General features: G+C 40.8%; 3 protein-coding genes across 3 annotated transcripts; 2 read left to right on the forward strand and 1 right to left on the reverse strand.

Annotated features, from left to right (window-relative positions):
• Nucleotides 1-29: 29 nt before the first annotated feature.
• Nucleotides 30-5,858, reverse strand: phf13 (PHD finger protein 13). Its single transcript, XM_038696675.1, has 5 exons — nt 5,449-5,858; nt 4,514-4,615; nt 3,008-3,187; nt 2,498-2,921; nt 30-2,399 (listed from the first exon to the last, which is right to left on the reverse strand). The coding sequence occupies exons 1-5, from the start codon at nt 5,491-5,493 to the stop codon at nt 2,167-2,169; spliced, it is 984 nt and encodes a 327-aa protein (XP_038552603.1). The 5' UTR covers nt 5,494-5,858; the 3' UTR covers nt 30-2,166.
• Nucleotides 5,859-8,448: 2,590 nt separating this feature from the next.
• Nucleotides 8,449-12,667, forward strand: LOC119885972. The gene is made up of 4 exons (XM_038696363.1): nt 8,449-8,732; nt 9,505-9,944; nt 10,975-11,018; nt 11,112-12,667. The coding sequence occupies exons 1-4, from the start codon at nt 8,555-8,557 to the stop codon at nt 12,073-12,075; spliced, it is 1,626 nt and encodes a 541-aa protein (XP_038552291.1). The 5' UTR covers nt 8,449-8,554; the 3' UTR covers nt 12,076-12,667.
• A 1,184-nt stretch (nt 12,668-13,851) lies between these two features.
• Nucleotides 13,852-20,551, forward strand: LOC119885973 (heme transporter hrg1-A-like). The gene is made up of 3 exons (XM_038696364.1): nt 13,852-14,258; nt 17,600-17,767; nt 19,300-20,551. The coding sequence occupies exons 1-3, from the start codon at nt 14,129-14,131 to the stop codon at nt 19,434-19,436; spliced, it is 435 nt and encodes a 144-aa protein (XP_038552292.1). The 5' UTR covers nt 13,852-14,128; the 3' UTR covers nt 19,437-20,551.
• Nucleotides 20,552-23,380: the final 2,829 nt, after the last annotated feature.

Raw genomic sequence — 23,380 nt, forward strand, 5'->3', positions numbered from 1 at the left:
CAATACTGTAAAAGACAAAAAGCAACAAGTTAAAATGGAAACTCTTTATTTACAATAGTTTACAATAGTTTCACAGAAACAGTTTGCACCACAGTACAGACAACGCTTTCTCAATAGGAGGATAAGACAACCCAGGATCAGAATAAACAAGCTGTAGCACAATGAGCATCATTAACATGAATTACACTTGTCTTAAAGACGCAGGCTAAAACTAAAATTTGCGTCTTCGGGTTCTCTCTTCAAGACGGGACTGTCCTGAGAAACAGCAAATCATTTAAGGTCTCGAAGCATCTTAAAAATATCACGACCTGGGTGATTGCTGGGTACGAACAACATGTGTAAATACCAGAAGACAAGAGTGCAGAAATGAGCTTAACCACTTTAAACTCTTGATAAGTCTTGTTTTTTTGTTTTTACAAACCAAACATTCATTGTGTGTGTGTGTGTGTGTTTGTCGTTCCCTGGTCAAGTCATTGATTCTGCATTGTAAAACCCCGTCCTGGACTAATATCCAAGGTTCCGAGTCTAAAATCTATCACTCTACAGTATGGCTTTTATATAATCAGAAACAACAGCAGATGGCACATGAATAACAGCTTAAAATCTTTCATCCAAATTGCAGAAACGTTTATGGGAAAAAGTGCCATAAAAAAAACGTGTTTTCCCCCCATTAAACCTGCTGCATATAGAAGTAACTGAATACTGCTGTAAAAACGTTAGCGAGAGGTGATAAGAGACTGAAATCTGTTCTTCTGATCTGACCCTTCAGAGACAAATGAAAAAAAACCCGACCTTGCCCATAGTACTTCACAGATATCAATGTCTCCATCTTACAAAATACCAAAAACCATGAAGCTTGGTTGAGACAACTCGTAGCAGCACATGCATTGTCAACACCCGTACAGTGTTAACCATTCAAACACACACACTCTCACATGCATAATTTCTGGCCTGACTCCTTCGAACACTCTTCCAGTTAAGATAGCATTTCTTATGATACTTAAACAGGACGGCCATACGAGTTCCCTTCTATAAATATACTCGTCTCTGAAAACTGTCATGAGCATGAAAACGCTTGAAAACAAGGTACATTTAAATAACGGTTTGGAAAATAGAAGTATTCACGAACAATGCCATTGTTCAATCCTACCATGAAATGCACCAAAAACACAGACCAGAGGCAACGGGAAACCTTTACTGAAAACCAGTGGACAGTAAACTCTTTTCATCTTATCTGAATCTTGGGGGTTATCTAGCTTTTCAAATCTGGGAAATAAGTTTTTTTTTTTAATAAATTAACTCCTCAGAGACAGTATTTTGGTGGAAGAAGAAAACAGTTTAAAACATTTTTGAAAAGCAAAAGTGTGCGACAGCTCCATGTGTGGCCGATCTTCATTAAGAGCAGTAGCAGAGGCTGGAAGACAGTTGGTGAAGTAGAAGGAAGAGAAGGAACAAGCGCTTGGTTAAAAGCCTCGCAGATATTCTTTCACAATGTCTAAAATAACAGAACAGAACAACAAACAGATAACGCAGATGCGGACTACACGCTCTTATCCTACATCTTTGTTCTATTGGATTATACCTCAGCTTAATACTATAGCACCATCTGAAGCAAATAACACAAGGCTCGACTTGTTTTCTCATTTGAAACGGTTAATTGTGTAACATTAATAGAGGCATCTAAGAGAAATCAAATCCAGTTTAATCAGAAAGACTTAAAAAAAGTGAGAAAAGTGCAAACTGTCTTTCCCCACATATCCCAGCATGCACCATAGTGGGTGGCAGTTGTGAGGCTATTCTCTCCATATGGCAGTTCAAATGTTTCCAGTGTTCGCAAGACACTAAGTACGTAGTCAGTAGCGGTTCGCTGTTATGCTAATGTCATCTACAGACAGACATCCATTCAGTGATTGCCTTACGCACAGAGTCTGCAGAGAAGCAGAGACAAACCTTTGTAAATCTAAAATAGCACTCAAACTGTTTTCAAATGGGATAAGGGATTGAGATAGGTCCACCAAAGTGTTTATAGAAAATGTGGGTTTCTTGGCTGACCATGAGGGACAGAGACTGAAGGGCGCAAGACCTGAATTTGAGGAAGGGTCAGTCAAGCCGGTGGAGGGGAAGCAGAAGTGGAAGGGGGTCGGACTTCAGGGTTCGGCCTGGGGGTCAGTCTAGCAGATGTTTACGTGGGCCTACGCGCGAGCGGTGGGAGCGGCGGGTGTCTGGGGGTCCATGTGTCTCCCGGCAGCTCTGGCACACGTATGTCTCTGGCACGTGGCTCTTGCGGATCTTCGCACACGACAGGTGGATCCAGGTGTGACACTGGTTGCATTCGATCATGGCCCGGCCTGCAAAAGGCTTCATGCAGAAACACGTCACCAGGTCCCACGAGTCGTCATCTGAGAAGACAGGAGAGAGCGTGCACGGGGAGTTAAGTTAAGCTTGGTCACTTTGTCAAACTTGTAACTGTGTAATATATGCCAATAGGAAAACTCACCTGAGTCTACCATGATGTCCTCGTCCTCTCCTGATCCATCCTCGTCTCTGAACACCACCTGTTTCCCTTGGCGGAACACCGTTCTGTTTCCCGGAAAACCCTCCACCTTCTGTACCTTTACCACGCCTTCTTCAATGTCTGGACCACCACGCTCCTCCCTGGGCTCCTCTTTGGGCTCCTCCTTGCAGGGGGCTGGGCTTGGGAGACGCTGGGGGTGGAAAGTGATGCTGATATCGTCTTCAGGCTCTTCTTTGATCGTTCGGCCTCCAAAGGAGACGGGGTATTCCAGCTCTGGGACTTTTGAGTGGGCCTGCTGAACCCCGCTTTCCTCACTAGCTGAATGCTCCCTCTCCCTTCTCCTTTTCTTCTTCTTCATCTTGTCAGCTTTCCTGCGGTCGTCTGGGTGCAGGGTGGTGATTGTGTGCTGCGGAAAAGAAACAAAGGGCACACATGTTAAAAGGGATGAATGTGAACATATAAGGTTAATGATACGACCTCGCTTCAACTCACATCTTTCTTGCCGTGACTGGACAGTGTGGCTCCTGGCTGTGGACGTTTCCTGCTCCTGTCCTGGGGGACCTTGGGAGGGCGCTGTGGACAGGAGGTTGGGGGTCCGGGTGTCCAGCCATCACTGTCAGCTGTGCTGCCTGTACTGTTGGGGGGGCTGGAACTACTGCGCAGTGGAGAGTCCTGTACCAATAAATGGAGAAGAATGAATCAGTCAGTGCAAACTTACATCAGGAGACAAAGTTGGTGATTGACAGATTTTAAACATGTGACAAGTCTTTGCAGACATTCATCCACTCAACAATAAGATGACCATATCCTATAATATTCCTGATTAACAATCAGGCAACGCTAAAGTATTATTATGACAGCTAGAATGTTTATCATATTCCATTTTTCAATTCGGACCTGTAGGAGCTCTCAATCCTACATGACAACAGTCTTGCTGTATTTGCATTAGCAGAAAGAGTATTAACAAATGACAACAGTCGTGCACCACTTGATGAAATGTGCACAGGCAGAGGGGGCGGAAATGAACACAAATCTAGCATGTGTTAGAGAAAACCAAAAGAGCAACCCGATGAAAGAAAAAAAACCTTCGAAGGAACAACCACAAGTTGAACAACATGAGTCAGAATCTAGAAATCGCTGCTGCTGATGGTGAGGAAGAGGAAGTGAATTTGTCCAACATCAGTTTTGAGAAAAACTGCGCTCATACTGAAAGAGAGGGTTCACGCTTTTGTGATCATTTTTGGTTCTAAAGAAACTGACATGGTAAAGGAAAATCGTGATTTTTTTCAAGGCAAGAAAAAGCTAAGGTTAGCTCTTAGCAGAGGGTGTGCTGAAATTAATGCAAACACACGAGAGCCAGAGAAACCACAGAGACAAACAAATCTGTTTTAACATATACTCATTGTCTGGCTATCTCCCTCCCTGTCTCCAAACAGAAGACACAATTCAATGAGCAAAAGAGAACTCAACATCTCATATCCAATTTGCTGACTCCACACATTTCAAGATCATCTTTTTTTAAAAAGGTGTGCCAACAGTCTGGCTTCCACTGCTCAATGCCAATCACAACAAATATGCAGGATTTTCATTAACTGGTATTATCCACGTGGTCAATGAATATTTGATTCTGGGTGGATTTAAAAGTACACTTTCTGTGTACTTTTGCATCCACCACCCAGTGATTTTCTCACGGGGCACACACATTATTTGTGTACGTCTTCAACAAAATCAAAATGTTTGTGGGAAATTAATGAACATAGTGTGGGACTATGCTTGTTTCTCTACTTGATGAATTTTGTTTTTTGATTTTTCTACCATACCAAGACATGTTCTCAGCTTATTATTTTGCATTTGAGTGTGTTTACACGTTGAAACACTCTTAATCTGCACAACAGTGCTCAGAGGTAATATAGCTGATTAAAACGAGTGCACTGACATTGTAAAACGCGCCAGTAGACAACAACATGGGCTCTTGTATGAAAAAATCAATGTACTCACATCTTGGGGGTACGGGATGTAACCGGCATAGGCCAAGACAAAAGTGCAAAACTTGTTAAAATCTTCTACCGTCCTCCTCCTCCTGTGTGGTGGACTGAAACCCTGAAACAGAGTCACGTCATTAAAACATCAGCTGTAAACCCACACATCCCGACATGGCGTTGACATTAACGAGAGCTGATCAGCACACAATCATAACGTTACTCTGCGAACTGCCATTTAGTGTCGGTTCGATAACAAAACTACAAAAAAAACATGTTGACACACACAGGCATTGACACATTTCTCTATGTGTACCTTCCCACCAACCCCCACCGATTAATGCAAGGTATGTACGACAGCTAGCGTAATGTTAGCTAGGTCGGCTAGCAACAGACAGCAAATAAGTAACTACTGCTAAGACGCTAGCTGCCGCTGGCTACCGTCAGTGGAGTTTAACTAGCAAACTAAATTATTAAATTAAAATTAAGACTATCAAAGAGGCACAGAGTCGTGAAAACGTCAGTGTTTGCCAGCTGTTAACTAATGATAAAAGCAGACAGCGTAAATATAATGATTAGTTAGCCAACGTTAATGTTAGCATGCTCCGCTATAATGATGGGATGTTTTCTTTTCGGTGAAACGTTAAGCTAGCTTCAATCGGTTTTACGAATTACCATCTGAAGAAACGCTAATCACTCGTCCTCACAAACAGCGTCAAATTTGAGTGGTCAAAGTTGACATTTTGAACCAAGCTTTTGTGAATGTTAAGCGTGTGTAACTTATCTAATTTCTGCACCAGTGGCTAGAAGTATGTCAACATTAGCGCAGTAAGCTAACGCTACCCAGCAGCTGCTACATCGTGTAGTGACAGCCTCGAACAAGTTGATGTTTGCTAACGTCGTTAGCTATGACTGCAAACTACTCACTGGAAAACAGTTGCATAAAACACTTACCTCTGACTGAAACGCATGGGATGTCGATGGGTTTATGTCACCCATCTTTACAAACAATTCGACCACCTGTCGTATCGATAACGTGACAGGCTAGAGCAACGGGCTACTCGAAGCGACCGTAAACACCGAGGTTACCTAGCTTTTGCTGGCTAATTAGATACCTAACGTAATAGCTAACGTTACTTATGCTACAAGTCGAAGCAACAGTGTTCACTCAGTTTGCCATCAGCACAAACGATAACGTTACTTGGACTAACGTTATTGTGGGAATCCAACTAGCTAGACAGATCAAAGTTATAAACATGCCTCCCGTGAAAAGCAAACATTACTACTGTCTTTCCACCGAGCTGTCCGCCTGTTATGTCTCCGTATGATCCAGTTTATTGACTGATGGGGGAGCGGTTCACTTCGGCTGTCACCAACTGCCCGTCCCCTCTTCTTCATCTTCTTCATGGGTTCGACAGCTACTGAACCAAAGGCGCATTACCGCCCTCCTTTGGTGTGCAGCAGGTGTCATGGTATTTTAACATCCATCGGACATGTATCAAGACAGAAAATCAGTGCTTTGAAGATTGTTTGAAACTACCGGTCACAAGATGTCTCCTGCCCTCTTCTACACCGAAAAAAACATTCTCAGTGTATGTGCTCTGGAGAGCTGTATACTGGACCCCACCGATGGCTTACAAACTACATGAGCACAGAGAAATGTACTAGGTAGATTTATTTATCATTTTACAACATAGGGTTGGATGGGTTAGGGTCAGATGAATGTGAAAAAAGTCTTGTAGTATCCAACTCTGCATATAAATAATTCTGGACGGTGAGGGCCAAACATCCGAGTGAAAAAGTAGGATATAACACGTCCCCTCAATCAGCATGGTTACTCACTGATGAGAAAGAGAAGCTAAACAACTTCAAAACCAGTTCTCAACCAGCGACTGTTTCTGTCTGGAGGAGGGGTCACACATCAACAACAACAAAACTAGAGTCCCCTACTCCATTAATTTATTTTTGCCTGGACAAGGAACTGAATGAGTTCTACTATCCCTTTGAAAGACAATGGAACAGTGCTGACACCATCCCCCGTGACTCCATCCACCTCAGCCCAGGCCTTGGCATTTCCACAATTGCCCACCTCAGAGGCCCCCTCCTCCCCAAACACAGTGACAAGTCTGGGGGACCTCAACAGTCTTTTCAAGAAGCAGCTGGGACAGACTCTGTCTCTCCATCCACCCTGAACCACTGTGCCGATAATGTGCCAGTCTGTTTCAAATCTTCCATCCTTTTCTGCAGGACAGGCTATCTGAGTGTGACTGACTCCACCTGCAGGTGGATCACAGACTTCCTGTCTAACAGGAGGAAGCGTGTGAGGATGGGGAAACATGTCTCTCTGACTCCCGGTCCATCAGCACCAGATCCCCTCAAGGGAGGAAGAGGGAGGCAGTTTGGGGAGCATGACAGTCAGTGTCAGGTGGGGGCGCGGGCCTTGTTGATGAGGCCAGCTGCAGATGGGAAGAAACTGTTTGGTTTGATTTAGTCCTGAAGGACTGCAGCCTCCTGCCAGAGGAGAGTGGCTGAAACAGTTTGTGGAACAATGCAAATAATCTTTAAACTTCATACTGTTAATCTTTACACATTCCCTGATAAATATTTTCCACACCCCTGCACAAAATCATATGTAATATTGTACATATTTTATTTATAATAAGTTTTCATATCTTATTGTTAATGTTCTATTTTCTATTTATGCTTCTTGACTTACAGTATTTGTTTCATCTTTCTTTATAGTTTATTGTCATGTGTCAATGTACCAAAGCAAATTCCTTTTACGTGTAAACCTACTACTTGTCAATAATGGGGATTCTGATTCTGATTCTGACTAGGTCTGGATTTTTAACTGGGCAAACTAAGCAACTGCCCAAGACACCTGCCTCCCCGAAAGCACCAGGTTCACTGTCTTTTAGTATCCTGTAATTTCATTATTTGTTTGAAAACATGCACCAATAAATTACAAGATCTACTGAAATGATAAGTCCCTTTTTCTTTATTATTATCTGATCTTAAGGCCTTGTCTTGTTGTGTGTCCAAATTTACAAATATGTTAAGGGGATCCAGGGGTCACTACAGGACCCAAAGTAATTTTTTGTCCCCAGGCAACCCATGATTAATGCCATAGGCCTGTTTTCTTATTATTCAATCTTTGAGCCATTGAAAACAAAAAAAAATCTTTTAGTGATTATTTTTATATTTAAATCCTGCACTGAATTTTTATCATTATTTTATTGCATTTTCAATGGAATCGACCTCTAGTGTGTGTTAAATGTATATCATATTGCCTGTATACTGCAATATTATATATAAAATTGTCCTATATAGAATCCATTACATAATATGGTTATATACTGCTGTGGACGACCACAGGAGTCATAGAAATGGTTATAAAGCAGTCTATGGACCAAGGGCGTGTCACTGCTGGTTTCCCACTGTGAGCTCTTTAGAAATAAGGTCACCAGGGGTCTGAAGAAGGTAGCAGACACTAACTAGATGCGAAGGGAAACAGTGGTTATATTTTAATTTTTAGACCAAAATCATTGCTAGGGACAATTAAGAAGTCGCTGGATATTGTTAGGGACTCATGTCACACATATACCTACTCATTTTTGTAGTTGTTGTTGTTGAACAGAACAATACAGAACATAGACAAGGGGCACAAAAGTACAGATAAATTAGAACATATGATCAGAAAAGGGGGGGGGGACAAAGCAATACATAAATCAAACTTAAAACTCTATATAAAAAGATTTACATAGATACAATAATTGCATTAGGTCAAAATACTACTTTTTTTTGGCTGATTAGCAGAGAAATTGAGAGAATTTGGAGCAGGTTTTTTTCACCTGGGAGCAGGGACTAGTGTTAAAGACGACATAAAACATCCTGGACCGCCATGAGGAGGGCGCTAATGTGAAGCTTGACTGCCAAACACCAAAATCCCAGCGGAAGTCCTTCCTTTCATGTTCCGGCTGTTTTTTGAGGTTGTACGCGCGTCTTATTCGCAGCAGTCGAGAAGAACTTAAAATACTTATTTGTGACACTAGTGTTTAAAATGTCCAATACCAGGCACCAGAAGTTTCGGAACTTTCTAACTGAACGCTTTACTAACGTGGCTGTGGAGATATTTGCAGAAGTTGAAGCTATTGTGGAGGCGTATTATGAGGACAACAAACGGCTGCGGAACATACTGCACATGGTGCTCAATCCCGAAATACAGTTACCCAGGATAGGTGTGTCACTTTTGGTTAACTTACACATCTCAACCGACTAACGTTAGTTATTACAACGTAACCTGAGTTGTTTAATTACAGCAGTGCGAGTTGAGTGTGTGTCTGCTGAAAATGGGAGCTAGCTAGCTAGCTAATCTAACTTAATGAACGTAAGTTAAATAATGTACCTTAACAATGCTAAGTTACTGTTAACTTAGCTGTTAAAAGTTGCCCGTGCTGTTATGTTCAGATTAAAGTTAATGCTAACGTTGCACGGTCTGTTTTATGTCTGAAGAAAAGCTGTTAACTGTTAGATGTGGCTGTTTGTCGTTTGTTGTGCTTTGTAAGTTAAGGAAGTGAACAGTTGATTTAGCGTTGTAGGTTGTAAAGGCTTTGTGTTGTGACCTTAAACGCAACACTTCTATGTAATAAATATAACTAAGTGCTCTACTTAAAGCTCGGGTAGGCAATTTATTTCAGAAACATTTTTGTTATATTTCTTGAAATTCTCTTTACATCATGACCGCTATCAATAAATCAAAAGCTCTAAAAAAAATTCCATTATCTGTGGCTGCTGGCTGGCCTACCTGCCTGTTCTTTCAAATGAGCTTCCCGTTGACCAGCCACAACATTTAAATGCATCAATAATAATAATCTATCAATATAACCCTGTTGTCACTCTTTGCATAGTGAGTGTTTTTACTTACCTTTTATTTATCTATTCATACCCAATGTGAAGCAAGAGAGGTATAGTCAGTAAATATTGTGGTGTTTTTCTTTTTCTCCGCAATAGATGTTAGTCAATACACTGGAGCAACCACAGATGTCAGAGAGCAGCCCCCTGAGCTCAAGGTGGACCTGGTTATATCAGAGCCGAAGCCTAAGAAACTGAAAGAAGAGCAAATTGAATATGACATAAGTTTGGGATCAGAACAACGACAAGGGCCGAGGGAAGTTGATAACTTCGTTACCCAAGACAGTTGTGTGAAAAGAGAACCAGAAGAAGACGACTCAAACATGCCCTGCATCACTAACTCATACCATGTTAATGTGGCAGAGTTCAACCCCGACTCGTCATTCACACTCTCAGGTGACGAAGCGAATTATGAACCGGGGGACTGGTTCTCATTGGGCTCCGAGGCAGTCACAGATTGCCCACAGCTACCAAGGAGCGAAGACGGCACGAGTGAAAGTCAAGAAGCTCAAAACCATAATAACAAGTTAATGAAAAAGGCAAGTCTATTCCCCAGATTTATAGATAATACATGGCTTACATCAGTGTTGGTCACCAGTCAGTCATGAAATACCGCCACTTCCTTGATTTTGTGAGTGTTTTGTCACAGGATTTATAAACTGCGTGCCTGCTGGGGCAGAAAACTTTTCTAGTTAAAGTATAGTTATGTAGTTGAGCTTTTATCAGAAAAAGAATTCATCAATGACACAAATGTTAAGGGTTGTTTGCCTTTTTCCTGTTTATATTACTATAAATTGAATGGTGTAAAGTAAGCATTTTTAAGACCTCATGTGATTAGAATTATAGAATTAAGATACAGTGATTTATTCTAAGTTTAATAGATCAGTCTAGAGGAAATAGTGCTTTGCAGCTTATGTGCAGAGTTTGTTGCAGCGTTCAACTGTGTCTGAAAAAAATGTTAATGCAGCCTTCCAGCCACGGGGAAAGTCCTGGGAAATTACAAAACAGAGCAAAATGTTCTGCAGAAAACTAAATTTTGCCAGATGAGTTTTTAACATTCAACTTTATGATCAGGTTACTATGAACTGTAATAGGTGTTCTAGGCGCAGCTGGCAGCTGAACCTACGGGTAAATGTAAAGAGTAAATTGTATAAGATCAAATTTTCAGTGCTTAATTTTATAATCGCTTCCGTAAGGTTGCTCCAAAACCACACAGCTAAATCAGTATGTAACATTTTGCAAATGAAATTTCTGACATTGGCATAAGCAGCTCTCAAAGAATCCAGATTTTCCTGTTCTAACTTTTTAATTCAGTATAACTTTTTCTCAAACTCTTCCCTGGTCTCGTTGTTGAGCTCTTACTCGATCAAATGAAACCACCACAAAAAGATACTTTCAAAATATTATTCATATTAGTTTTTAGGTCTGAAGAGGAAATATCCTGGAAAAGTATTAAACAAAAACACTCAATCATCTTGAACGATCGGTATAGGATGTGTTGTTTTTAACAGCTGAAGCATGAAATAATGAGTGTTTCTTTTCTTGGGTGGAAATCTTGCTGCAAAATAGAAGTCAAAGCGCACCCTGCAGAAAACCATGCTAGAATTACCAAGGTAAGAATGGCGACACTCGAATGACTACAATTATCTTGACGCAGTCCTACCTGTTTGCATACAAAGCTAAGGATATTAACTTGTTTCATACAGGATGATGCCCTACAAATCTTTTGTCCCCACCCCAACTGACTGCAAGTCCTTTTTGGCAAGGCTCACTGAAGCCTACAAGGATGTTCCTGATGACAAGAAGCCTCTGATAACAAAAATGGGCCTCACAGAGGATGTGGAATTAGTGGACTGTGCTTTCGGCCAAGTCCCGAAAGGTTGCCCCCTGTCCTACCAGTGCCCTGTGCCATCAAGTCAGGATTACAAGACATATGATGATGCTCCTCCTCGACCGCTGCTTCCCCTGTCTTATCACGCGCTGGAGCCAGTGTCGGCTCTTCCTACCCTCAGCGCCAAGGAGCAGGAACATATGAACATCATGCAGATCACCTGGGAGGCAGCACGCAGTCTGGAGCACTCTACACGCAAATGCAAGGAGCTAGTAGAGGAGATGTGTAAGCTGCGCTTGACCACCCGTTTCAGGGAGATCTGCAAGCTTAAACCAGGACGGAGCCATGCAGATCACCTGATATTCAAGATACAGAAAGGATTCCCCAAATACAAGGTGTCTCCGGTAGATGAGGAAATGAAGGCTGAAGCACTTAGGGAATACTGTCGACAGTTGTCTGTTAACTGGTCCCCCTGCGGTTTTGTTGTCCATCCGAATGCTCCATGGCTGGGGGCACAGCCTGACGGTTTGGTGTACGACCCCAATGAGAATCCCAATTTTGGGCTTGTGCATATCAAATGCATCAATTCCCGGAGCTTCATCGACTGCGGGTTCCTGGTCTTCAAGGACGGGGTCTTGCAACTAAAGAAAAACCACTCGTACTATTGGCACATCCAAGCAGAGATGATGGTGACGGGCACATCGTGGTGTGATCTGTTGGTGTTCTCCAGAGAAGATCTACTTGTCCAACGCATCTACCGAGACACTGTTTTCATCAACACCATGAAGAAGAAGTTGACTGATTTCTTTTTTTATTACTATCTGCCAAGTCTGTTTTAAACTGTCACAGCTTAGGTTTTATGACATGGTCACACTTCTGTCATAAACTACATGCTGTTCCTCTCAGGCGGTCAAAGGAGTTTTAACAGATTGCAAAAGACTTGAATGTGATATTTTCTGACCACTAATGTTGTACTGGCATTGCTAGATATCTTATTTGTTTCATTTAGTCGAGTCAAGAGGGCATTTGTGTTTTTGGTGTAAGATTTGTAAGACTCATTCTCTCAAGTATTTTCTTTAGTAGCTATGAAGACATTTTTGATTTTTTTTGTATTTTCTTTTACTTTGAAATTACTGTTGAGACAGCCAGATCCAGTGTGCAATTTGAAATTGAATTTTAGGCCATTTTTGCCCCTCTTACTACTCTCCAAAGCAGCCGTGATCTAGGGCTGCACCTACTGTAAAGATTATTAATGATTAATCCGCTGAACATTACTACCTTAGTTTCCCCTGAGCACAAGCTCGCATAGATTTTGTCTTAAGGTAAGACAAAGGTAATGTCCTTTTAACAGAGAATGACTTCGATCAGAAGGTTTGAATGTTGAAATGAAAAGTAAAAACATTTAAATAAAGACAGATTTTGTCAGTTTAACTGCTTTCACCGCTTCCATGCCAATGGCCAATTGCTTACACTTTGACACTTCAAACCCTTTCAGGTAGTTTGGTGGTGCGACAGCATATCCTTCTGTATCTCTTTCCAGACGGCAGCAGGGTAAACAGGCTGTGGCTGGGTGGGTACTGTCTTTTAGTATCTTCTGGGCTCTGCAGGCACCTCACAGATATGACACGGCTGCTACCAATGATCTGAGCAGTTTTGATTAACCCTCCTGTCCTGGGCCGTACACATCCCATGCCAGCTTGTGATGTTTCCAATCAAGATGCATTCTATTGCTCCTCTAGAAAAGTTAACAAGAACTTTGCATGGGAATTTTACCTTCTTTAGTTTCTTTAAGAAATATAGCTGCACTTTCTTCACCAGCGCGGAGACATGAGCTGACCATGTCAGGTACTTTATGTTGTTTCCCAGGAACCTGAAACTGTCACCTGCTCCCTTGATGTAGACAGCGGTGTGTGTCATTGCTTCCTTTTTCATAAAATCAACGATCAGCTTCTTGGTTTTGCTGACGTTGAGGAGTAGAATGTTCTCTGCACCACTCTGCAGGAATGTCAGTTTCTCACGAAAATGTTGCCTTTTCTAGTTGTTTCAGCTCCCGTGTGCTTGATGTTCGGTAAAGTTTTTGATCGCTGTATGCTGCAGTATGAGAAGTACCATTAGTCTTCAATACTCTCGTAGTCTCTATGCTCAGCTCAAAAACAAATTAAGATAGTTTAAATCAGCATGATCATCACTTAAATACAGTTTTTAAGAATGTCTCATGAACTGATTTTGAACTAATGACATGTTTCAGAATGCCTTGAGAGAAAGCATAACTTCTGTATTTTTATTACTTCATATAAAGCGTGAATCTTTTGCTTATGTGGTGTCATGACAAATAGGTGTTATGGTAATTTCCTGATTTTATCACCATCAAAAAATATTTGAAGGTTGGTTGATTGGTTGGTTTTGCGATTATTAATATTATTTTTAAACATAGAGTAAGCATTGGGGCCTGTGGCACCCCAAACGTTAATGAGGTAAAGCCAATCTCATGGTCATAATACCGTACAGTACAAGGGCTCATGTGGAAATAGTCGACATGTTCTGTTTTTCTTCTGCTCCTGCAGAGGGCGCTGTAGTCACTCAGCAGGGTCTCTGGTTAATATCAGATGACGTCGGGTAGTATACAAAAACTCTCTTCTCATGGGAAACGCTTTGTCATGTTTCACTTTTACACACTTACCCTGTGTGTGTGTGAGAGAAAGACAACGAGAAGTGACAGTCATTAGTCAGCAGGACGCACACAGTTCGTCACATTTTGTCCGCGTGGGATACTTTGCACTTTAACCGGATGCAGTTGTTTTGAAATTACCATCTCGCTGCCCTCAGTCTGTCGATAACACTCTGCTCCCGTCTTGCGTCGCCGCTTTTGCTACCACCTTTGTTTTCGTGGTAATGGCTGTTAATAAAACATACGTTAGTATCGGCTATGCCTCGTTTGGGACACTCATGGGGTTTTCTGCTTTCCTGGTGTGGAACATCGCGTTCAGACAGCCGTGGACTGGAGCCATGGGAGGATTGTCAGGTAGAGTCAACACAAACTCTGTGTGTCTGTCTGTGCAGTGTCCTTTTAGCGTGTGTTATAGTAAACCATAGGGGTCCTGGCATGTTTTTATTCCAGTCTTCAGCCAAACACCAGCGACCCCCTCCTCAGGCTGAAGGTGCCCCAGTTACTGAACCTACTGGTTGCAAGATGAGCGACAGAGATCACAGCTCAGACTTGTTTTTGAAGGGCAGAGCTGATCAACATTTTCATTCAATTGAGGCAAATTATTAATCGTTTAATATAAGGACAGTATATCCTGCAGCAGATTAATTGTCCTTATCTGGGTTCAAATTGTCGTGTGTACAAGGGTCAACTTTTCACTTAAAATGCCACCAAATGGTTAAGTAACTGCTATAGGAGCTAATTATAACATTGGAGATAAAGAATGTATTCTAAAGTGCAGAAATATGAAAACATGGACCACACATTACATATTTTGTGGGGGATTGTGGCAGCTTTCTTCAGAATAATAGAAATCATAGGACCAAGGACCTAGCAGTTCTCTGATATTTTTATTTCACATATAAATCAACCATACTTTATATTATTTTACACAAATTTTCAAAGTGTGTTCTAGTGTTTCACAGCCATTGGTTGTCATTCATTTCTAGTCTGCAAGCTGATTTTTATATTGTAGTTGAATGAACAGAAACCACAGTTTGCTTGGAAGGCACGACAACACATAAAACCGAAGGCATATGGTTGGTATTAATGTAGAGTAAATGTTACTGCAGTAAAAGGTTTAGTTTGGAGGAATTTCTAAGTGAGGTTCAGATTTTACACTATAAGTGTTACAGTGGAGTTTCTCATGACACTGGGCACAGGTTTGCGATTTTATGTTAGAAGTCGTTCAGTCTAGCAAAAGAGATAGCTGGATTTATGCACAGTTATGCAATGGGTTATGCGTTGTTTCCGTTAATCTGACCTTTGAGCCGCTGTTGAGGTTTTCAAGTCCATATCTACAACCTCTGAACTCATCTGTTCACAGTGTGTGCTGTGTGGTATGATCCCAAAGATCAAACTGACTTGTCTGGGCTCATTTGTGATTTTTATTAAAGATGGTGAAAAAAAAGACCAATAATCATACAGACAAATAAAAGGAACAACCCAAATGAATGAGTTGAGACCCATAACGAATGCAGATGCTTCCTCAAACGTGTAATGCATGGTACAATTAAGCAGTTGACATCCAGTCATGCTCTGTGGCATGTATACAAATGCTGAGCAGGCCCAGTTGATTCTGATTTTGACTACAGTGACATCTGCATTTAGATCTATGGGAAAGACATCAGTAAGTAAATAGGGTCAGAAATTGTGGTCCGTCACGCATCAGTGTGATGTGTAAGGAAAAACAACTGCTTAGGTGACTGAGAATCTGACTGTCAATGTACCATACTTGTATAGCGCCTTTCTAGTCTTTTCGGCCACTCAAAGTGCCTTTACCATTCACACACTGAGCCTAAGTGCTCAAACAGAAACTAACATTCACAAACTGGCGGAACAGCCGCCAGGGGCAATTCGGGGTTCAGTATCTTGCCCAAGGACACTTCGACATGCAGCTTGGGGGAGCCGGGATTGAACCGGCGATCTTCGGATTAATGGCCGTCCCGCTCGACCTCCTGAGCCAGAGCCACAGCCACCCACCCCAATGCGGGACGTGATCAGACTGTCAGCACGAACAGTCTGTCGACAAAAACACGGACAGCGATATTATAGTATCCATGCAGTGCAAAATCACTTTATAATAAAGATAAATACTTGACCCCCTCAGTGAGGCGGCCCAGTGGCTTTTTATGCACTGGGGGGCATTTTGCTGGCATGATTTGGGTCCACTTGTCCCCTCAGAAGGACGGGTCACTGCAAATCAATACAAAGTTGTTCTGAGTGATCCACCCCTCCAGTAGACTTGTAGAAACAATGCCAGGGCACACTGAATTTGTTAATATGGCATGTCACTTTATGTTGGTTTCCTTTAATTTGCCACCAGTCTGTCAGCGTAGCATTGTTGTCATCATTTCACTCAATGAAGATTAGTGAGCCCTGAACATCCCCTGACACACTGCTGCAGTTCGACTTTTAATTAGCTGCACAACAGTGTGACCATGTCACCTTACTTTCAGCATCCTTGCACTGGCTGGTTTCTTTTCGGATTGATTTCAAAATTCTTCTTCTTACTTTTAAGGACAGACATTGGCTGGTGCCTTCATATATCTCTGAGCATTTATCCCCTTATGAGCCAGGATGCAGACTGAAATCCTCTGGTAGGGCGCTGCTAACTATTCCAAGGTCTAGGCTAAAAACTAAAGGACCTACCGTCTGGGACAGTCTGGCTCCTGGTTTCATCTCACTTCTTAAGGCTCATATATGCAAAATTGCTTTCAACGTGTGATGCGCCATTTATTTTTCCTTTAATTGTTTATTGACTTGTTTTATGTTTTAGTCGTTGCACACCAATGTGTGTGATTTTTATTGGACATGTCTATTTTTTACTTTGGTTACTGTAAAGCACTTTGCTATACCTGTATTAAAAAGTTCTATACAAATAAAGCTTTTATTTATTATTTTACTGGCAGCTTTGATGATACACTGATATAACAAATCCTATTTATTCCCCAACTAAATTAAACATGATGCATGAACATGTCCATCATCGCAGTATTGGGAAAACTGAAGTGTTCACTCTCCAGCATTCAACACTGTGTGCACCCACCTTCACTAGAAACACTAATACTGTGCGGCTGTCCGGTTGGCCACAGCTCAGTTCCTTCTGTGACAGTTTAAGACTCAGGGAAGGTTATTTGTTGGGGGAAAGTTGGATTGGGGTAGGGATGGGATTCACAACACTGTGGCTGTAAGAAAATGCAAGGGGAACATAAAGAAAGAAGTGTGATTGACTCAGCAATTGGCAAAATGTTGTGTCATGATGCACTGAAAATCACCCTGATATTCCACCATATGTTCATGACCATCCATATTCTGTTTCTGTTAACATATGATCAGTTCATATCAGCTGCCAGTGGTCTCCATTTATTTTACAAATGTCTGACTTTTAAACTAACATTCACATAAGCGTTTTCACGACGTCCATGTCTGCTTATTATTTGTCTTTAGGGTTTGGTATAAAATAGTAGTATAAAGTAGCTTTTGAATGCAGTATTTGAAGTATTCAGGACTTTTAGGCCTTTAATGCAACAGCATTACAATGCAACACTAGTATGGCTTTAATAAAGAAAGAAAAGAGAAACCACCACCAGCATCCTTTCTAAAAAGTGATTTAATTCTTCTGAAAGCTAACTGGGTGGGTCGTGTGTGTCCCTCAGGTGTGCTGGCACTTTGGGCCCTGATGACTCACATCATGTACCTGCAGGACTACTGGAGGACCTGGCTTAAGGGCCTAAAGTTCTTCTTCTTCATGGGTGTTTTCTTCTCCCTGTTGGCAGTCGTGGCCTTCATCACCTTCCTGTCTGTTGCGATCAAGAACAAGGAGTGTAAGTTTTCCTGTTTCACATAGCTTGTTGTGCACAGTGTTCTTTACCTAATATACTGGGGTGTACTCAGGACAAGTCAGATAAAATAACCTAGAACCTGGATGACCTGATAAATCAGGCAATTGGTTGAGCCTCTTTTAGTTCTACTTCATATTCAGATTTCCTTCAATTCCTAGAATGCCCTTTGACAACTTGAAGGGAAATTGGTCCAGTTAAGACAATGTCAAAGAAATTCCTTGGACATAAAATGCAGCATGCAGTGCATTTTTCATTCCTCAAGGCTACCAATAATGGGAAACTCTCTGTTTCATCCTTGTACCTTTTATTAGTATTATTTTTTTAAAGGAATTTTTTGGGTGCCCTTTGATGGACTGGCGACCTGTCCACGGTGTACTCCGCCTTTTGCCCAATGTCAGCTGGGATTGGCTTTAGCCTCCCTGTGACCCTGCGTTAGCAGGATAAGCGGGTGTGGAGGATGGATGGATGGATGGATGGATATTTTTTGGGTCACCTTTATTTATGATAGGATATGTGGGGTTGAGAGAGAGTGGATGACATGCAGCAACGGGCCATGGGGCAGACTCAGCCTTTGTATGTGGGGCACACGTTGTAGTGGAGAGTCAACCAGCGGCCCTGAAAGTGATTTTTTTAAAGTGAATGATAAAAGTAAAAATCATTTACTTTTACTTGCAGAATTGAATAATTAAGCCATTTATCTAAATTCTCACAAGTTAAAGATGCTCTTAAATTTAAGAGAGGTCCAGATGTCTTCACTTGGTTAAGAGTAGATCCTAGTTGGCTGCTGTACAGAAACAGATTTTATTACACACCTTCTGAGACATGTTCTGGAGCGATTGTACAATAATATGTTAGCTGGAGCAATTTGTATAATTCAGAAATAGGGTAGTGTCGTGGGTTCAAACCCCGGTTGCCCCGGCCTTTCTGTGTGGAGTTTGCTTGTTCTCCCCATGTCTGCGTGGGTTCTCTCCGGGTGCTCCGGCTTCCTCCCACCTCCCCGCGACCCTGTACGCAGGATAAGCGGTTGACGATGGATGGATGGATGGTAGTGTTATTTCTTTCCTGCTCCAGTTAGGTTTTCTTATTGTTTGTATTTCAGCCACTTTCCTTTTATTTTATCCCAATTGATTAATCCCAGTTTATACATTATAAATATATTGTTACTGGACATAGTGAGGATATCACATGAACAGATTAACTTCACAAATGTATTTGCAGAGTATTATACTATGCTGTCTTTCTAAAAGACTGATTACTATGGAAGAATCAGTAGAGTAAATCCTTATCTCCTGCTCAGAGCACATGTGATCAATAATATGATCACTTTAGAGTTCAATCTGTCAATCGCAGTAAGTGGGAGGCCGTCACTTGATAAATGTGTGATGTTTTTCACTTTTCAGGGAAGAACTTTTGTACTCATTAGTTGCCGTCATTATAATATGAATATATGAAATATGAATATGAAAAATACACTGCTCTGGTCTGAACCTAATCTGTGTCTCTGCCTCCCACAGCCCTGACTGACCCTCGGAGTCTCTACCTTTCATGTGTGTGGAGCTTCATGAGCTTCAAGTGGTCCTTCCTGCTCACCCTATGCGCTCATCGCTACCGCAAAGAGTTTGCCGATATCAGTATCCTCAGTGACTTCTAACGGCACTTAAACATCCAGTAACTACACAGACTTTGGAGTACACTCACTGTGCTGGATTCCCAGCCTGAGAGCGTCACAGCCCAAAAAGGATGCAGGACATTATAAGAGGAATCAGAGGAGAAGTTGAAATACTTTCTTGTGTTGTGAACGAGCACCCTGATCCTAGTTACTCCTCTCTCCTCTCTTTTTATCATGTGAACAGGGTTTGTTGTTGACTTGGCCACTTTACAGACAAATCAGCTCTATTTTCTATGATCCTCAATAGATTTACACTTTCACTTCCTTAGCATCCTGCTTAGTCATACTTCTGTACACTTTCCTCATGACAAAATAAATAATTTTTAACCATGACTCAGTGAACACCCTCCTCAGTGGTAATTATCAATTGCAGTTTCATACTGTAGCCACCAGAGGGCAACGCCCTTCCAACAATTCATCGCCATGTGCCGTGCGCTTGACAGCCCAACTTACATCTTACCTATTGTATTTATTTCTGTTTTTTTTCTGATTCAGTGAATTACATTACATTACGGACATTTTTTTCCTCCATCCCATGTTGCGAATACAGTGGAGACAACTGATGAAATCTGCATATCACAAGGCGTCAATCCTGTGCTCAATACAACACTTCAAAGTTGATGTACATCCAAGCGCCGCTTAAACAGAGCATGCATGTCAGGGTCTTGCAGAGGGCAGGTCACCCAAAATCCTGCAGCATCAACATGAAGGCAATCCCAAATAAGCACCACATGTCCTGGTTCAATATATTCTGAACTATGAAGGGGCATTTTTATTGTATAGAATGATTTTTGTATTATTTTTCTTAGTGTGACAAAAATGTAAATAACTGTAATATCAATATTATAGGCTTCAATTATGGCTTGAATTCATGACAGTAGTGAAACCACTAAAGCGCATGCGTGTTGCTTTATGTTATACTATCCTCATCTGAACATTTGTCATTTATATTGTTGATTAATGAGATTATTTTCCTTTAAATGTTTGTCCCTGAACATTACCATGTTAGTTGTGTATCCACATGCATCACTTAAGTGAATGTAGTGAGAGTGTGTTTGTTTAAGAATCTGCCTGAGAGAATAAAATGTTTTTTTTTACATTGTCTGTGCATTGGTGTGTTTTTGCTATCAAATCTGAAAATAGAAATGTCAGTGGCTAATTAACTGTTCCTCTTTTTAAAAAAAAAAAAAAAGGAATGTGTGTGTGTTTTTAAAGTTTCTGTTCCTCCAAAGCTTTGAATTCCTTCTTGCTTTGCAAAGGAATTAAAAGGCAAAAAACATTATTATTTCTTCATAAGCCTTGTGACTTTCATGTAACATGAGAAAGTGTCACAGAGGCAGATTGAAGGTACTACACATTCTTCTTCCCACTAGGCCCGGGTCAGGGGGGGTCAGTGTTGGGCATTAGAGTGGGATTTGCGCCGTGAGAGGAATGAACCACTCTTCCCACCCACCCGAGCCACACTTAGGAAGAAAAAAACACTTCTCAGCACTGCAATCGCAACAGTAAATGCAGGTCAATAACCTGCACTTTGAAGTCAGGCAATTATTCCACCCATCCACATTTTTGTTTTGTCCCTCAAAGGGAGAGTTGGGGGTGGGTGCGGATCATTTTTGGTGTATGATTTTGTTAAAGCAGCCGCCTGATACAAAGACTTTGAAGTTGATTTGAAAAATATGTGACTGAATTATTACCATGCTATCAGTGTTGGGTGCATTATAACTCATTAAGTTATTCAGTTACAGGACAATATCTGGTGGAAAAAATGTGTCTCTTGAATCCATCCTGCAGCATAAAAGAAAGTGAATCTGGCACAGTGTTTAATTATTTACTAGAAGTATCAGTAACTTTGATCCTTAAGAAGCCACTATCATTATTTCACTCACTTTGTTGCTTTCCTGCATCCTTCCTCTGTGTTTTAAGGACATTTTTGGTGGTACTTATATCTTAATTGCATTACACTGGTTTGTTTGTAAGCCCCCAGAGTCTCATTGCATCAAGGTAATTGCGATGTTGTGGTTAAATCACCATGGCAACATTTTTTATCTGGCCGTTATAAACTTCGACATTAAGAAACTGAAAAACAATCCGGCTCACTTTCCACTGAGCAAGCTGGGGGCTTTGGAACCAAATGCGTCCTATTAAGTTTATACACCAGCCTGTAAAACCTGTGTGTGTGTGTGTGTGTGTGTGTGTGTTTGTGTGGTATGTAAAGAGAGGGAGGGTCTCGTTTTATTCAATTATGGGACTCCTTTCTACCCAAATCAAGGAAGGAAGTTGTCTCAAGTGTTGACTGGCTGTCTGGCAGAGTGTGGTGAGGCTGGAAACAAAAGTTTATACATTCAAATAACACAGCTATCCTAAACATCCTGCACAAGTAGGTACTAAAGAGCAACAAAGCAAAATTTATAGCAAACAACCTACAGGGGAAAGTATTCCTTTGCATTACACACATGCACACCTTTTTAGCAGATTATGTCAGAATTATATGAGAATGACACAAACTATACCTTTATGAGCATCCACCTGTCTACTCTCTGACATGTTTTATGTGTTCTCGCCGTACTCTAAAATCAGTAGATACAGCAGATTTCTCTTTTTTTTAGGGTTCCATGTTTATCATCTGTCAGCCAGACATTAAGTACAATTTTAATGTACTTGAACATTATTTGTGTATTTTATACATCTATTCCACTACACTTCAGTGGGAAATGTTGCACTTTTCACATGCATTTTTCAGTAGATGTAGTTACTAGTTACTTTTTCGGTTCATATTTTGCAAATATATGGTCTGTTTTCAAGATATGATGCATTTTTACAGATTAAATGTATAGTTAAAATTATCTCAGTCTTGAGCAACTGCAACATTAAAGTGCTGCTTACATCTTAATGCATCAATAATCCAGTAATGTAATACTACAACATTGACACATACTTTTACTTTAATAGCTTTCAGTACATTTTATTGCTTATACTTCTGTACTTTTACTTTTTGAGTGCAGGGTTTTTGTACTGACCAAAGTAAAAGTAAATACTTTTACTGTAATTTTAACACTTCCTCCAGCACTGCTTTCAGCGTTCTTTGTATTGGCATTTCTAGTTTATCATCAGTCTATCAAAGGCAGCGATGGCTGAGATCTTTTACTTAAGCAATATCACACTATAGAAATCTTGATTAAAAGTGAAAGTCCTGCATTCATAATTTTACTTCAGTGGAAGTACAAGCAAACAACAAAATGTACTAAAAGTATAAAAAGGAAAAGTAATACTTAGTGGCAGAATGGCTCTTTTATATGATAGTACTGGTTAATGTTACTGATGCATAAACAGCATTTTGATGTTAACAACTTCAAATATCGTGTAGTTTAATCTATAACAATGCATCTTATTCAAGTTTTCCTAATGTTCAAAATGTTGCTCTTACCAGTAACTATATTTTTCTAATAAATGTAGTGGAGTAAAAAGTTTCATATTCCCCTATTACAGGGGTAGAGGTACAACGTAGCACAAATGGAAATACTTATGTACCTCAAGTACCTCAAAATTGTACTTGAGTAAGTAAGTACTTAGTTACTTTCCACCCATAATAAAAGGGATTCACAGCTTACTGCAGACTTATGACTGTGATGCGTGCTGGCTAACAGTTTCATTGTGAAATATGAACATTGGTATTAATAATACAAAAAGCATTTGATCTAAAAAAAGAAGCATCAGGAGGGGAAAAAAGCAAAATAAAAAGCAAACATCTTGAATTGGTCGAGAACCAGATGGCCTCTTTGACATTAAGAAGCCGCTTTGGCATTTTAAGAAGGCAGTCCCAGAATGATTTCCGAGGAACTTCCGCAAAGCGTGGTACAAAGCCCACAGATATTTAAGCAATATCCATAGCAATTTACTGTTTTATTTACAAACTGAAACATATGTTT

This window comes from Micropterus salmoides, unplaced genomic scaffold, assembly GCF_014851395.1.
Source record: "Micropterus salmoides isolate LMB-PRFRI ecotype aquatic unplaced genomic scaffold, ASM1485139v1 Ms_hic_scaffold_4, whole genome shotgun sequence".
NCBI lineage: Eukaryota > Metazoa > Chordata > Actinopteri > Centrarchiformes > Centrarchidae > Micropterus > Micropterus salmoides.